Raw genomic sequence first — 16,820 nt, 5'->3', positions numbered from 1 at the left:
TGGGTGAAGCTCAGTTTTGAACAAACTAGCGGCAGTAAATAGTATTGATGCCACTGAGCTGGGAGTATGAGCGCCCTTTTGAAAGAATGACTGTCACAAACTGAACTTTTTTGAACGAGGATCAAGATAATGCCATGGCTTCAAAATCTGACCAACTTCTTATTGTTGTTTCTATCCTTGAAGGTACGTTCGGTGTTGCCAGTAAAGCTAATTAGCTTGGTTAGCTTGCTAGCTAGCTACGTTGCTAATACCAGAATAAACAAACGTTTTTGGTTAAAAAGAGTGCAATTTGGAGAACTTCATCATTAGCTACACAATTCTTTTTCACCACGTTTAACGTGTAACTGAACTGCTTAAGGTATGAACTTATAGATAGCTAACAAAGTCTGTTAAATTTAACTAGCTAGCTTAAGTTAGTTGTTGAGCTTTTTATCCTTCCAGCAGGTGACAGATTGAACAGCAGCTGTTGTGTCGTATCCACGGAAGCTGTTATTAGCTAGAGAGCAACCGACTTCGCTTATTGCCTTTAAATATGGGTGTTATTGCAGTGTTAAAGACAAGAGACAATACTTCATATGTATAACATTATAATGTTACGACCAATAATATCATGACTTTTAGTAATGTTAACGCTATAATCTTTAACCAAGTTCGAACGTTGTTGGTTAGTTACTGTTGCGACGTTGATGCCTGTGACGGTTACAGTTGGAGGAAAGAAACAAGATATACTTTATAACACGTTAGCCTATTTTATAGTTACTCATTTAGTTTCAGTACTATTTAGTGTATTTTAAAGGTGCAAACATAATAGGCTTATGCCATATAGCTATTAAATTATGTTAAAAAAAGGAGCACGGCTTTAAGGTTCGTTTGTTAACCTTAGATAAATGTATACATACACCGATCAAGCATAATATTATGACCACCTCCTTGTTTCTACGCTCATTGTCCATTTTATCAGCTCCACTTACTGCAAGGTGGACTGACAAGGTAGGAGTGTCTAATAGAGTGGACCCTGTGTTTGAAAACTCCAGCAGCACTGCTGTGTCTGATCCACTCAGACCAGCACAACACACTATCACACCACCACCACCACCACCACCACATCAGTGTTACTGCAGTGCTGAGAATGATCCACCACCCAAATAGTGCCTGCTCTGTGAGGTGCCATGGGGGTCCTGACCACTGAAGAACAGGGTGAAAGGGGGCTAACAAAGTATGCAGAGAAACAGATGGGCGACAGTCTGTAATTGTAGAACTACAAAGTGCACCTATATAGTAAGAGGAGTTGATAAAATGGACAATGAGCGTAGAAACAAGGAGGTGGTCATAATAAATGTTACATTTATCTAAGGTTAACAAACGAACCTTAAAGCCGTGCTCCTTTCTTTTTTAACATAATTTAATAGCTATACGACATAAGCCCCCCCCCCACCCCCTCGCCCCATTCATCAGTGGTGAGGACGACCACTGTGCAGATATTATTTAAGAGGTGGTCTTTACTTCGTTCATCAGTGGTCAGGACCAGCAGGTATTATTTAAGTTGAAGATCATTCTCAGCACTGCAGTGACACTAACGTGGTAGTGTCATGTCAGTGTGTGTTGCTGGTTCTAGTGGATCAGATACAGCAGTCGTTCTGGATTCTTTAAACACTTGCTGTCCACTATATTAGACACACCTATCTTGTTGGTCCACCTTGTAGATGTAACGTCAGAGACAACAGCTCATCTGTTGCTGCACAGTTTGGGTTAGTCATCCTCTAGTCCCTCATCAGAGGTCAGTTTATGACCAGAGGATGCTATTGGTTGGATATTTTTGGTTAGTGGACTGTTCACAGTCCAGCAGTGATAGTGAAGTTTTTAAAAACTCCAGATCCAGTCAGTGCAACAGTAAGTGTAAGTACCATATCAGTGTCACTGCAGTGCAGAGAATGATCTGTCACTCAGATAATACCTGCTTAGTGGTGGTCCTGTGAGGGTCCTAATTATAGATGAATAGGATAAAGTGATGAATAGGACAAAGCTAACAAATGATGCATTCTGTAATTGTAGAACTACAAAGTGCACCTCAATCGTAAGTGGAGCTGTTAAACTGGACAGTGAATGTACATACAAAGTATAGTTTAAAGGTGTCCAGTGAGTGTACATAAAGACTGTTGTACTAAAGAAGTAGCCACAGCATTTATCACACAGGAAAATAGTTAGTAGGTACATAGATAGCAGAATTGAGGCACTGCTTTTTAAAAAGAGATTTGTGTACAATTTCTGTTAAGCCGTGCACATAATACTACCACTACTACTACTACTACTACTAATAATAATAATAACTAACAATAATAACAGTAACAGGGTTGAATGATTAGTTGAAAATATATAGTGTTGATTTGATCATTTTCTATGAATCAAGCTCCAGCCCTTTTTGTAACTCAAGAAATCCAGCACATCCATTTTTTCCAAACCTGAGGATTGAATGCTGAATGTAACATATTAGACCGTTTGTTCGAAAGCTCTGCATTATTAGGTTATTTCTCCACTTAAAATTTGTAAGACAGCTGTGAATAAAGTAGGAAGCAATTAAAATTGCATTCTTTCAAATAGTATTTTTTGATTAAAAAAAAAGATTAATGGTGGTTGTAGTAGTTGTAATTGTAATAACAATAATAATAATAATAATAATAGTAAGAATAATAATAAGAATAATAATTAGGGATAATAACTGGGCCAGTGTCAATATCCAGTATTTTTCATGTACATGCTGATGCTTATACCGATTCATAAATATTTATAAAATGTAGAATTGGAGACTAAATGTACCTAGATTAGCATTACAAAGCATAACACTCTATTAATTTTAAGGTCGTCAGTTCCCCAAGAGTCAACGACATACTTTAGTTGTCCAGGCAAAGTTTGATGGCGAGCAGCTAGCCACAGACCCTGTGGAGCATAAGGAGCAGCCACAGTTTTGTACTGAGTTGGCATGGGAGCTCGATCGCAGAACACTTCATCAGCATAGGTATGTACTCTGAATGTGTTTGTTCTTCAGTTTCTTTAGCTGTGTTCTTTATTTGTTTAAAAGGCAAGGTAACTGCTTGGTTTCTGATTTCCCTTACTACAGACTCCAGCGAACACCCATCAAATTACAGTGCTATGCAGTTGATTCAAATACATCTGCCAAGGAAAGTGTTGGATATATTGTCCTGGATCTCAGATCAGTACAGGAGGTTAAGCAAGTAAGCCCTGAGTCAACATATGTTGCTTTGTGCTGATGTTTGTTTGTTCTGAATATGATGCTTGTATAAAGTATTTGGACTGTGTTCCTCAATATACACTTAAAAAATAGGTAGACAGCATAGCCTTATTCTCGATGTTGACATATATTGCATCTGATTAAAATGTTGTTTTTACAGCCTCCTAAGTGGTATCCTTTGCTGAGTAGCAAGTATACCAAACTAAAGCCAGCTCTGTTGTTGAGCATGGTCCTGGAGAATGATACCAAACAACCACCAGATCAATTTAAGGCAAAGAAAGCTCCACCTAGACCAGGTAAATTTGAATTTCATCTGTCTTTTTTGTTAAGGGGAACTTAACAAAAAAGCATTTGTTTTACTATGATGAATGATACTTGAACTTTTGGTTCTCTCATTACTCCTTTCTTTCTTTCTAACTTTTTTGCCATCTGCTTCTGTTGATTTCATTTATAACTTCTGTCTTTCCAAAGCACTTTATCCTTCATGCATGTTTCTTTTTCCAAAGTATTTCTCAGGTCAGTGTTTATTCATTAAAATATGGTGCTAGATAGTATGTACCTCTGATATACCTATGTTTACACTGTACCTGTTTTCTAATGCCACTATATAACCATTTCTTTTTTTCTAGGTTCACCTGTCTTAGCCAATCTAGAGTCTGTTAAATTGGAGGCTGTTCTAAATGAAGGTGAAGGATATCATCAAATTGGACCAGCAGATCTTTGCAAAGACATGTTTATTTTGTCAGTCACTGTTGCCTTTGCTACCAATCTGGAGCAGGTAAAGCTCAGTCACTAGGACATAAAAAGCTTTGACTTCTTTTGTGTGTCCTTACTCTCATAATATTCATGTCATTTTGTTTGTCTTGGTAGACAAAGAGAAAAATGAAAATCTTTCCTTTTTATGTTGTAGTTGATCTCCAGTTCAGCAAAGCTGGCCAGTGAAGGCTCAGAGTTCTTCTTCTTTTACTCTCTCCTGGACAATGATGTCACCAGTGAACCATTCCAAAATCTCATAAGTCCAAATTTTGAGCCTGAAAGAGCCTCAGTTCGTATCCGCAGCAATGACAAGCTACTACGAGCCTTTCTCAGTCAGCAGCAGAATCTTCAGGTAATACACTTCAACCATCACAGTCATCTGGTGTGTGATTGTGTAACAAATGACCTACTTTTGTTATGCGAACAAGTTACGGCTACTTTCACTTATGTATGAATGCCTGTGTCTACTTTAATGTATAGGTCCACCTTTGCTGCGGAAATCAATCATTGGGAGGAACTGACATCTCTCTTGCTGCCCTGGTGAAGAACAGTGTGGATCTGGCCAAGGAGGCAGCCACTATAGAGGGAGCCTTTGTCTTGCAGCCCCCAAATCGTACCAAGCTGAGCCTCCAGGCTGTTCCTGTAGATTTACAGCCAACAGTTGGGGTGGCAATTACACTGAGAAGAGAGGATGTCAGTGCTGAGGTATACAAAGGACCTAGATCAGACAGAAATATTAGTTTGGGGTGGTGTTTTATTGAAATTTGGTGTTAAAAAGATGCAAGTTGCCATTTTATCAATTAATAAAACTAATTAGAGCTTATGTTTGCAGTGCCTGAAAAAGAGCTTGACCAGGGGTGTCCAATTTTATCTTATCTGTAAATGGCTGGTGTGGCTACAGGTTTTCATTCCAGCAAAGCAGGAGCACATGATCAGTTGTTTGAAGAAAGACCAGTTGTTTAAACAAGTAGAGTCATGTATGTTCCTGCTTGTTTACAATGAAAACCTGCAGCCACACCGGCCCTTTGCGGATAAGATGGACCAGCACCAAGTTAGACCAATCAGAAGCAACTATATGCTGTGTACATGACAACACAATCACAACTAATTGGCAGTCTGGTGCAGTATGACTGAGCCTCAAACCAGAGAAAGTGTAATTATTTTCTGTAAAATCACAGTTGTTATGTTGGTCAGAAAAATCGCAATTAGATGTTTTGTCCAAATCGTTCCGCCTGACTAAATGTATAAAGAATGTAAACCTTCGTAAAAAAGAGAACGTAAAAAAGTGCATTCTCATAGCGTATTGGCTTAAAAAAATAGCGTGAGATGATACTGCTTAGGGCTTGCATGCATTTGATACCAGCCAATATGCAGTTCTGGTAGCTTGTGTGTCTATCACCTAGCCTGACAAGAAAATATATGGCAAACACTATGGTACTGTTTTTGGACTTGACCTGTCCAAGTTGAACAGAACAGTCATCAGCTTAATCAAACCAGTGCAGTTGTGCAAGTTGCATTGTCAAGCGGGACAGACCCTCACCAAAACAAACACTTCATGTAAGTCATAATAAATAAAAATGTTATTGTCACAACACACTTATTGTTGCAGTGCCACACAGATCTAGAAAGATATTTAGTTCCAAGAGGTTCACAAGTGTGTTTTCATAACTGTAGAATTGGGCACATTACATTAGCACTATTACACTGGAGTGAGAAGAAATTAAACAGACTTTGCTAATACAACAAATAGTGTGGCGCTAAAATCATAACAATAGACTGGTGTGTAAATCCCTTATACTTAAAATAGTTTTAAGTTTACAGTGCTTTTGATAAACAGAAGATATGCCTTGATTCAGTTTACTGGTTTAATCTAATCTCTTTCTTAAAAGCTGCCAGAGCCACCCATCAAAAGTAGAGATGGGCTTAAGTCTCCAGTAAAGAAAAGCCCTGGAGTGGACGTCCATCCTGAACCAGCTCCAGCTAAGACAAGACCACGTAGCCCATCCCCGACACATAGATCTCCTGTCCGGCCGCTGACCTCGCCGTCACCGCCGCCTGACCGTCAGCACTCAGAGAGTGAGGCTGAGAGCCTGCCAGAAGATGCAGAGCATGTTGAGCCAAAACAATCAGGTTTGTTTTTGTAGGTTTTGAACATAACTTAGTGGAATGGTGTGCACGGTTTTTAAGGTGACCTATTACAGGTTTAAGCTGTTTATTTCTCAGTCAGACTTAAATATCCACTACAGGCGATGCTACTGTTGTTGTTTCAGAATTGTTGGCTCCTGCATTACCTGCTACAGACATGCCACTGGAGAGTGAGGCAGACGTTCAGGCATCCTCTATTACCGTGTCTGCCCCAAAGATTGCTATCCCTGCCTCAGCGCATCATTACTGCTTCTCCATGGACCTGCGCAGCATCAGAGATCTAAATGTGGGCTTCCCTGTGAACTGCATGCTGAGGTACAATGTGTCCAATGTGAGTAAGATGCCCATTTAATCAGTGGGTTTCCAGTAATGAGTGGTTAGTAAATTTCATGTCTAATTTTATAACTAGATATGCCTACCAGTTCTTTGGGAGTGCAGCCCCCATCATGACGAATCCTGCAGTGGAGATAAAGAAGAACACAGAGGTGTTCCTACCTCAGTCATACTGTGCCTTTGATTTTGCTGCACTGCCTAATCAACTCCAGGACACATTTTTAAGGTGACTGCGCACTACAATTTTACATGACATTTTATACTTACAAACTAGCTACAGGCTTTAAAACAAAACTGTTTCTGTCGTATCTTGTCTCTCCTGATGCGAGATGCAGATCAACAAAACACATGGTTCACATGAAAGTCATTGTATTATCAAGCCATATAATATGCTATAATATAACTTTTACTCTTAGAGCCACTACAAACAGGACGCGATGCAACACGCTCCGTTGTGCAGTATTGTGGCATCAGTGTGCTTACCTTCATTAAAACCATTGGTCTTGAATTTGTGTACACTGTGTGCGCTGGCACATCTGATGGTGGCTATTAGAAATTGATAAGTATTACTTCCATTTTGCTGTACTATTCAGATGTTATTACCTATTTACATTGTAAGTTATGCAGTAAATTACAATTACATGTGATTTACATTCTGTATTGACAAGCTTCACTGTTTTTTTTTAAATAATTTTTCTTCACAACAAACAAGATGCACAACAATTTATCTGATTCGGATCAGAAAAAAACATCTACTTATGAATACAAATGTGGTAGCGATAGCACTTCCAGTAGTGTATCTCTGCTTGTTTCAATGAAGTATGAGTGACCACATGTCTTTTCTGTTTCTTGAAGAGTTCCTCTGGTAGTGGAAATGTGGCATCGAGACCCAAGTTCCAGAGACATCTTACTTGGCATGTCCAGCATCCAGCTTTCACATCTCCTTACCTCTGAGAAGACTCGCTTTCTTGGCCAGTCTGGCCAGCAGCACTGGAGACAGACTTATTCTGAAAGGCTACCTGTTGTCAAAGCACAAGGGTTTGTGTAGTATTTAGCTGTATAGTTACATATGTTTTTGTCAGTACAATACAGTTTAGACCACAGACCAATTCTTATTTAGTCACCAGAGAATCTTAGGTGCAGTAGCATAAACATGCCTTTAGATGGCAGGCATGTAGCACTTTTTTAAGTCGAAGACAAAGGCCGTTCTCAGTTCTAGTAATCCATGTAATCTTCTGTTACTAACAACTAAGAGTAGTTCAGCTCTCATGTAAAAATCCAGAACTGATATTTGAAATTTTGCTTAATTCTGTCTTTACATAGATCAAATGAGAAGGTGGCTGAACTGAGTTATGTGGCGGTTCTGGAAGACATGGGTCTAGTAAAAGCCCAAGACATCCTCATATCTGAATCTTCTCTGGTAAAACTTGCCTAATGTTTATGATTCAAATTTGTGATGTGTTTTTCCAGATGCCCAATAAGCTTACTTCTACACTAGATTGAGCAACAGTGAATATGCACTATTGGCAGTGTATTTTATTCTTATATATGGCTTAGTCAGTAGACATTAAAAAGAACAATATGGCCAAAATAATAATATGTTCTCATATATGATTGTGACAGAGTGGTAACCAGGTTCATCAGAAGACAGCAGTCGCTCCTCAGCCTCACAGTGGGGTTGAAGTGGCAGCCAAGTCACGGGAGACTCTGGAATACAAGGCAGCTCTTGAGCTTGAGATGTGGAAGGAGATGCAGGAGGATCTGTTTGATAACCAGGTTATCTTTCTTTTTTATGAATCTTCTAACAACTGTATTTTTAATGTTCCTCATCTTTCATGTTGATGTGTTTTTATATTGAGGTTTCATAGTTTAAAAACCTTCAGTCCAGGCTTAAGCATGACAAAACATTGATGTTTGGAATAAGATGGAAAGTAATGTGGATTCGGCTTCTTTGTAGCTGAAGCAGAAAGAGCTGAGCCACATGCAGGCCCTGGCAGAGGAGTGGAGGAAGAGAGACCGGGAACGAGAAGCACTTGTTAAGAAGAAGGTACTCTGACATGGCAGCTGTAGGTCATTTGTGTTTGAAAAATGGCACTGCCAGTTTTATAACAGCATGAACAGCTTGATGAAGGTTTGCAAAACCGTGCCCATTTTTGGAATCATTTTCCCAGGAGATGGAATATAATCTGTTGGAAGAACAGCTACAGAAGACTCTTGCCGATCTGGAAAAGAGAGAGAAGACCCTCGCTCATGCAGAGTTGGAGGTTAGTTGTCAGTGCATTGCCATTATCACAGTACACAGGAATACTTGGGTAGGCCAAAGCTTAAACAAACACTGGAGTATTAATATGAATTAATTAGATGTGTGCATAGCTTATGTTCTCTCAATTTGTTTAGACTTGCGATGAGCTTGCCTTGAATTTTTGCCAAAGGCATCATCTTATACAGATCTAGTCAGCTCTAGTCACTGGCACTGTATGCATTAAAGATGAGTGCCACCATACATACAGTTGCAGTAAATGCATGTGTTAACGTTTGTGTATGTGTGTAGACCCAGAGGCTGCAGAGGGAGATGCGCACAGAGCATGAGTTCAGCATGCGCGAGCTGCAAGACAGCGGCCGACGTTTGCGCGAAGACTGTGCCCACCAGGTGGAACTGGAGAGGTTAAAGGTCAGGCAGCTTGAGGAGGACCTCGCCCGGCAGCAACAGCAGGTAACCGCAGTAGACATTGTGCAGCAAGTTCAATTTCTGCCCTACAAAGAGCAGCGCTGGAGAAAATGTTGACCTCAAGGTCAATGGGGCATAAGATCACTCCTCCCCCTTTCTCTTCTGGCTGCTTTAAGTAGAAGAAAAAGTCAAAGTGCTGCTGAAGTCTGGATGTGAATAGGCTGTATCTATTGGCTAGCATCAATTATTGTTATTGTTAGTGATTAATTATTGTTAAGTAAACAAGGGAATTACCTTTAAAGGACCCATTTAATGGAAAACCAAGTTTTTCTTGAATGGTTGAAAGCAAATCTTTGATGTAGTATGTAAACATACAGCATGTGTGTGTGTGTGGGTGTGTTTGTGTGTGTGTGTGTATATATATATATATATATATATATAAATATACACACACACACACACACACACACACACATACATAAAAGGTTATCCTTGAAATCTAAAGCCACAAATCTAAAAGTGAAATTTTTTAGTATGTCAGATTTGCACCAGTAGATTCTCCACGGTTCTGTTTTTATAGGCTAGTATTTGTTTGGGAAGGTGCTGCTAAGCATTCTTAATTTTAAGGCTTTCCTTTTAAAACATATTTGAGAGATTGCTTTACTGGCAAGCAGACTCCAGAGAGCATTAGGCGAACTTTGGCTCTCTATTTTAATAATCTAGAATTGTCACATGAACTCTGTTTACTTGAGCACATTTTATCACTGGCCTAATTAATCAACTAGCCGAAAAAAAATATGCTTGACTGCTGTGCAAAACCTAGCTTGTGTCAGACTGTGTTTCTGTCTTGTTGCATTTTTCCCTTATGACCATATTTCTCAGAGCTTTTTTTAATAGAAAAAAAGCCTCGTCTTAGCCAGTCTCTCCCATCGTCCTTTGCACAGACAGCCCACCTACTGAAATAGTTCAGTCTGCCGTCTCATTTTTTTTTTTTTTCCCAGAAACATCTGGACCGACCCCGGCGCTAACAAATCAAGCAAAGTAGGTTTCTGACATGCGTAAAGGAGAAAGGCCTTTGCGATGAGAGATCCTCGGCCTGGGCTGCCACACGGCTCTATATCTTGTCTTCCCTCCCGTGTCAGGAACGTGTAAACATACATTTGTCCTGTGTCGGCACACTCTAACTAGTTTATCAGACCAGAATCCTCCTCCGCCTTTTCTGTTGGACACTCCTTGCCTTGTCTCAGAGTGCCATGCTTTGTGTGTGTTGGGTTTCTTTTCGGGGTCTGGTTTGTGTCAGAAAGGGAAGACTGTGGAATGGAGAGAGCTTGCAGGGTTTTAGTTACATTGGGCGCTGTCTAACACCCTTCAAGTCTTGCGGCTCTTGAGCGTGCTGAAGCAGTAGCTCTCGTTAGCTGAGAATTGGGCATTTGTTTGCACTGAGTAGTGTTAAACAGAAAGTGCAAGGAGTCAATCTGCACGTGTAGAAATAAGTATTTATGATGTAGCCTTTTTACACATGCATAATACAATCAGTATTATATTGCTGTCAGCAGATACAGTAATTATCTAAAATTACAATATCAATATTGGATCAATCTAAGGATTCAAGCGAGATTTAGCTAGTGCCGGTATGATGATGCATTAAATTGCCCATATTCCAAATCAGTCGACTCATTTGGGAGCTTTCTTTTTCACCAGTAAAGGATACAACAATTTGCAAAACAATGTTTTTGATTTCATTAATGTATTTGATGTATTATCATCCAATTTTACACTTAAATTTATTCATTATTGTATCGCTATTTTCAGCAACATTAGGAGATACAGATATGAAAATATTGGTTATTAGTGTCAGCCCAGAATTTAACCTCCAATTTAAAATGGATTAGAAAATGATTGAGTTCTGAATCCCAGACTCTTTTTACTTGTTCTCACTTTGCCATGCTGTAAGCATTGTTCAGTAAGGTGATCCTTGGCACAGCACGGCTGAACGTTTATGAAGCTGCTATCGTTATCATTCTCTGCTTTTTGTGCTGCTGTACTCTTGGGCTGTATGAAGTATAGGAAGGCTGCAACAAGACTTGTTCTGGAACTGTTCCATTAAACCATTCTGCAATCTTGCACGCTTACTGTCTGAAAAGGTGCTGTATTTTCAAATTCAGACAGTTCAAGCAGTTGTGCTTAGGATTGCTGTAAAATCTACATTGGCAATGTACAGGAGAATTTTCAAGTGAAGCCAGACAATGATATAAAAACAGTAAATGCCGCTTTTCCGTTTTTTTTTTTTAAATCATGTTTCATTATGTCATATTTTGTTTTCTACACAAAAGCTAACAGAGGCCGAAAAGAAGTATAAGCTGCTCGAAAAAGACTTTCAACAGTATCGTGACCAACAGAACACTCGGCCAGAAATCCGCTTGCAGTCCGAGATCAACATGCTCCGATTGGAGAAGGTCAGTGAAAATAGACATAAAACACAGTATTCAGTAGCCTTTTGTTTTAGACTTGGTAAATGCTCTTGAATGTATTCATTTGTTAATTCAGTATGAACTCATAAAATAATCATAATTGCCTAATTAGTTGAAGATCCATACTTGAAGCCTTCATAAAACATTCATAACACTTACATAAATTGTGGATAAATCAGATGTTTAAGCAGGCAGCCGCAGGCAGTGTTCATATAGGTTGATGGTCCATTTGCAAGTGTGTAGTTTGTGAATGGGTTATGTATGTGCTTTGTAGCCCTAAATTGAAACCTTCAAATAAAGTGTTGGCATGACTTCTGTCGAACAGAAATGAGTAGACAGTAGCCTCTGAGGTGTGATGTAAACACATTCGTAAATTACCAGGAGCCTTGTGCTGAAAACTGTTGTGGCTTTATCATTCCCAAGGCGGAACTGGAACGGAAACTGGAATCAACAACGAAATCTAAACTTCATTACAAGCAGCAGTGGGGACGTGCTCTGAAAGAACTGGCGAGATTTAAGCAGGTAAGCTGTTGTATCACTTTCTTTTAGTGCATTATTGTATTTAGTTCCAAAGTAAGAAGATAATACAAACTTTGGTTGTCAGTTATGTATTTCATTAGGATTTGAAAACAGAATGGAGCAGTTAAAATGTCACTGTACATGGTGGTCTGCAATGAACACAATATGAGAACTATGTATTGCAATGATTAATTTATTTGTGTGATTTCAGTTTATTTATTTTTTTTTTGGCAGCTTTATTTAGTTGATTGTACTTTTCAGAAGCTTTTGTCAAGAAAGACCAGTGATTTCTACAGTCTAGAACATTCTTTTTCCCTCCGATACATGAGCTGTTTTCCCGGTCGACTGATCATAACGTACACATTCAGGGAGAGCTGCACTGTAAGATCTAGTGTGTGTCCCTCAACATAGCCATGGATCAAAAACAAAGGAGACTGAGGTATCCTGTATCTTGCATGAGTAGCCATGCATGGTAGTCAAAACGGGCGCAAGAAAATGTGCCATTTCTTACTGCGTTTAAACCAGATGTAAATTTTTCAAAAAAAAAACTTCACAGTGTACATTGAGAAACAGTAAGCCTGTCACTAGCTTGTGGTATTTGCTTTGAAATATTGGACTCCTTCTCAAGTGAACCCTGTAAAGAACTAATACCAGTGTAAACAGAGCAGATGCAAAGAGCTTATCGGCCCTTGCTAATAACTGTTAAAGACAAAGTCCAGCTGGAAAGTTTGAGAGCGACTCACCCCCCCTTTCCTTTTTTTTCTTTCTTCTCTTTAAGTGCCAGATATATGTTAAGAAAACAGCAGTTGATTTATGGTGCACAAAGGGGTCTATAACTTAATATGAAAGAGAGCTATAAATCAGGTTTGTATTATGCTAAGAATTAGCCTGTGTATTAACCATTTAAACACCAAGTTCACTCGTAGAAAAATTTGTAAATGAAAGTTTGAGGCTTATTTTGCACCTGTGTTGTACTAACCTGGTTAGAGTAGCTAATTTAGCTGAATCCATGTTGTGTTATTTACAATGACTTATGCTTTACCATGACTTTAGTAACACACTCCGATTTGGGGAATTTTCGACAGTTTCCCATGACAGTAAAAAAGAAAACGTGAATTTCAGGGTACTTGGAGAAGGAAAAATTCATGATGATCACCCTGAGTCCAATGCACATTCCAATGCGCTAACTCTGAGAATATCTTATCTCCTTAGGCCCTAATGCACCAGACTTTGCCTTTTTACTCCCTTCTTTCTCAAACTACTTTGGTATTTCTTTGTCAGTTTGAAGACCTGGGAAATTTTAAGCCGTGAAATCCCCCAGGTGCTTGTCCTGTTCTTGTCAGCTTAGTCCTCTGCAAAAAACTGCACTTGAGCTGTAGTCTGGCAGCCTTCTTCTCTCCAGCGAGTCCTCTGTCTGACCCCCCTCTGGAGGAGAGCCACAGGTCATTTACTGGTCACTCAGCTGCTTTCTCACTCCTCTGCCCCACCAGGTCAAGGCAATGCAAAATATGCTTGTGTATACAATTTGTCAAGGTCCTACAACCATTAGTTAAGGCCTGGTTTGGTGAACCTCTTGCCACGCACCTTTTTATCGTCAGTTTAGGCCTCTGGAAATATTTAGCTTAGCCATCAACCACAGGTAGCAAAGAAAACACTGTAGCCCTAGGGACCTTAAGAAAATCTGCAAGATAATTGTTTCAGTGTTTTTCTTCAGCATTCACTTGGCTATGAGGGCTATGGCTACAACTTGGTGGGTTTGTTTTTCTTGCAATTTAGGTTACTGCAAATGGTGTATTGGCCTCTAATGCGGCATGAAAACGCAAAATTAAATTAGATTATATGTAAACATATCAGTTCAATGATAAAATAAGGCCAAGTTGAGCTATTATGTGAGAGCATGCTTAAATTTTCACACGGGCTTTGTTCTGTCAGCAAATAGGCCAGAATATTGATGTGTGGTTTCTTAATGGTACTGCAGGACTGTAATGACGATTTTAACCTCAGATTTCAGCAGTTTCTCATTATACTGCCAGTTCTGAAGGTCAGATTCAATTAAACAGCTATTGAACTGCGAATGCACTGTATTTCTCCAAAGCAATTAGACTAGCTCAGGCAGAATGTAACTATCGTTATTGCAAGGATATCTTTTTATGATAGAAAGCAAAATGGTTCTAAAGGGGAAAATGTCAAATTGCCTCTACGATGTTCATAAACCATTTGGAATACAGAATGGTTAAATAACATCATTTGTTATTCTGCTCTATGGTGGTATGTGGAGCACTAAGTGGTGTTGAATCTCTGTCTTACACTCTCTCTCCCCCTGGGTTTGTTTGGTTTTCAGAGAGAGCAGGAGAACGCTATGATACGGCTGAAGAAGCAGCAGCAGGAGTTGGAGCATATGAGGCTGCGCTACCTGGCAGCCGAGGAGAAGGAAGCTGTCAAGAACGAGAAACACGAGCTCCAGGACATCCGCAATGAGCTGAACAGGTACGAACCACCATCCACAAAACCTACCACTGTTAAATCCAAATGCGACCGCTGGAAACGTACTGCTAGTTTGAGTGACCAAAGAAGAGTTTTTTATGATCCTCCCAAAAAAAAAGTTTTCCATTTATTTATGGTTATCTGCTGCTTGAGAAATGCCTCCACTTCAAATTGCGTTGAAATAAGCAGTTTCCCCACAGGTCATTCTGTTGAATGTGACTGGCTCACAAGCTTCTCTTAAACTGGGGTAATATTGAAATACTAAAGCTCAGAGCACAACTTTTAATACTGTTTACACTGATTACGTTTGTCCCTCTTGTCCAGGCTAAAGCAGCAAGAGGAGAAGAGGACATGGAAAGAGCCAGCCTGTGTCTCTCTGAATGAGAGCGCTGATGACCACCTGAGTCGCCTGCTGGAGGAGAGAGACACACTGCTGCGCACAGGTGTATACACACACGAGGACCGCATCATTGCTGAACTCAACAGGCAGATTCAAGAGACCATGGCCAGCAGAGCTCCAAACTAATGGCCATATCAGTACAGATGAGATAAGCATTACCACATTTCCCAATATTCAAGGCAAACTACAGCATTTCTTAATGCGGGGAAAATCATATGCATTCCAAATCAGACATAACACATAAAGCCCACTGCTTTATTTTTTTAAAGCCATTTTTACTCAGTTCAAAATTAATAATTGTGTACCATTCATGGTAAGTGAGGTGTAGGTCTGTCTGTGTCTGTCTGTGTAACACTTGCACAGATTGTAGCTGTGGATGTTCATTATGAAACCGTTCCCATAGTTTCAGTGAGTGTGATTTCAGCAGATGGCACTATCTCTCAAGAAATAGTTACATGAATTTTTTTCAGCCATTTTTGAATTTGGTTAAGGTTGTGTCAATCTCTATTTATTTTATGTTTTAACTCAAGTGTATGTGTTCTGTTACTTTTATATTTCTATCTTTATCTAATAAATTATTTTGTGATGACTGCAGTTTTTTCTTGATAGTTAACTTCAGTCTTTTAGAATACTCTACAACATGTTTTAAAAATGTGTAAATTCATTAAAACTTCTTGTTATAATGGGAAGTAAAATGCAGACAGCGATGGATAACTACCTTCCATTGCTACTTGTGCTGGTATTTAAACTGTACCATAAGAACTGATTAAGAATAAAATGTATATAATATACAATATAATAACTGCCCTAATTATATTTTACTGCTCCATACTTTACTTTCCATTACAATTTACCACAGGAATTCTTCCATCCTTCCTCTCAGGTGTGGGAACACAGATAATCATTAACAGCTAATATTGTCAGTTGAGGTAAAATTAGATTTAATATAGAAGATTTGATATTTATTTAGCAACTTCTCTCTTACAATTTGTCTGTTTTTGCAAAAGTTATATACTCATGAAAAATTTTATTTGTATTTCACATACTAATCCTAGGACATGATGTCAATGACATCCATTTTAAGAAAGCAATTTTAAATTGGATGTTTTATGCCCCTTATTAAATTATAATCCTTTAACACAAAATACACAGATAGACTAAGTTGCAGTTATCAACTATATCCTCAGTGATTCATTACTGGCGCTTGACACAGCAATGCAGGAAATAAGAAACAACTTGGAAATAAATTTCTGCAAGCACAAATGAAATAAATAAAGGATTTTTTTTTTTTCTAATGAGTGTAGTGTTTCATGTGTTCTAACGACACGCGTAGTAAGATTAATAAATTGGGACAAATGTATGTTTATAGCTGGATGAGGTGCTGTATTTATAGTTTGTTTAGACCTCCAAGAGAAGAGCACATGATGTGTTACACTAGGGGCATTCTTTTAAAGCTACCTCATTCTTTATAGATTGATACTGTCCTTGAAGATGAATTGAAATTGAGGTGGTTAGATAAAGGCAGAGAAATAGCTGAGCGAAATCTACTCAGTGGAGGCCATACAGAACGTAACAGCGTACAAATGCGGTTTTGTGTCAAATATGCTTTGACATCCTCTAGCAGCATCCAGTCACATGATAATTGGTGAATAAATTGCGCCTCACAGTTTAGGTTTCTAATGGTGTGCAGACATGCATGCATGTGCGTGCACGCGCACAGGCTGCTCATCCATCTCCTGCCTTGAGTGGTACAGTGGAATTCGCACTGCACTTTATCTGGCTATGAAGAGCAATGCT

At 39.1% G+C, this 16,820-nt stretch overlaps 1 protein-coding gene across 1 annotated transcript; it reads left to right on the top strand.

The window, feature by feature from the left end:
- Nucleotides 1-15,612, top strand: LOC118813254 (centrosomal protein of 120 kDa). The gene is made up of 20 exons (XM_036578483.1): nt 1-183; nt 2,857-3,013; nt 3,116-3,230; nt 3,408-3,543; nt 3,877-4,025; nt 4,158-4,355; nt 4,484-4,708; nt 5,893-6,133; nt 6,274-6,463; nt 6,558-6,707; nt 7,337-7,519; nt 7,805-7,901; nt 8,105-8,257; nt 8,439-8,528; nt 8,653-8,745; nt 9,033-9,194; nt 11,483-11,605; nt 12,044-12,142; nt 14,481-14,626; nt 14,948-15,612. Exons 1-20 carry the CDS (start codon nt 135-137, stop codon nt 15,147-15,149), a joined length of 2,958 nt encoding a protein of 985 aa, XP_036434376.1. The 5' UTR covers nt 1-134; the 3' UTR covers nt 15,150-15,612.
- The last annotated feature ends 1,208 nt before the right edge of the window (nt 15,613-16,820 follow it).

Source organism: Colossoma macropomum, unplaced genomic scaffold, assembly GCF_904425465.1.
Source record: "Colossoma macropomum unplaced genomic scaffold, Colossoma_macropomum, whole genome shotgun sequence".
Lineage (NCBI taxonomy): Eukaryota > Metazoa > Chordata > Actinopteri > Characiformes > Serrasalmidae > Colossoma > Colossoma macropomum.
Note: the sequence above shows the minus strand (reverse complement) of the source record. Positions and strands in the feature narration are given on the sequence as shown.

Excerpts from the sequence above, each read along its gene's own strand:
- LOC118813254 (XM_036578483.1), top strand. The coding sequence starts at position 135 with ATGGCTTCAAAATCTGACCAACTTCTTATTGTTGTTTCTATCCTTGAA. Across the intron at positions 3,544-3,876 it reads GAAAGCTCCACCTAGACCAG|GTTCACCTGTCTTAGCCAAT; the intron begins GTAAATTTGAAT and ends CTTTTTTTCTAG. Across the intron at positions 7,520-7,804 it reads CCTGTTGTCAAAGCACAAGG|ATCAAATGAGAAGGTGGCTG; the intron begins GTTTGTGTAGTA and ends GTCTTTACATAG.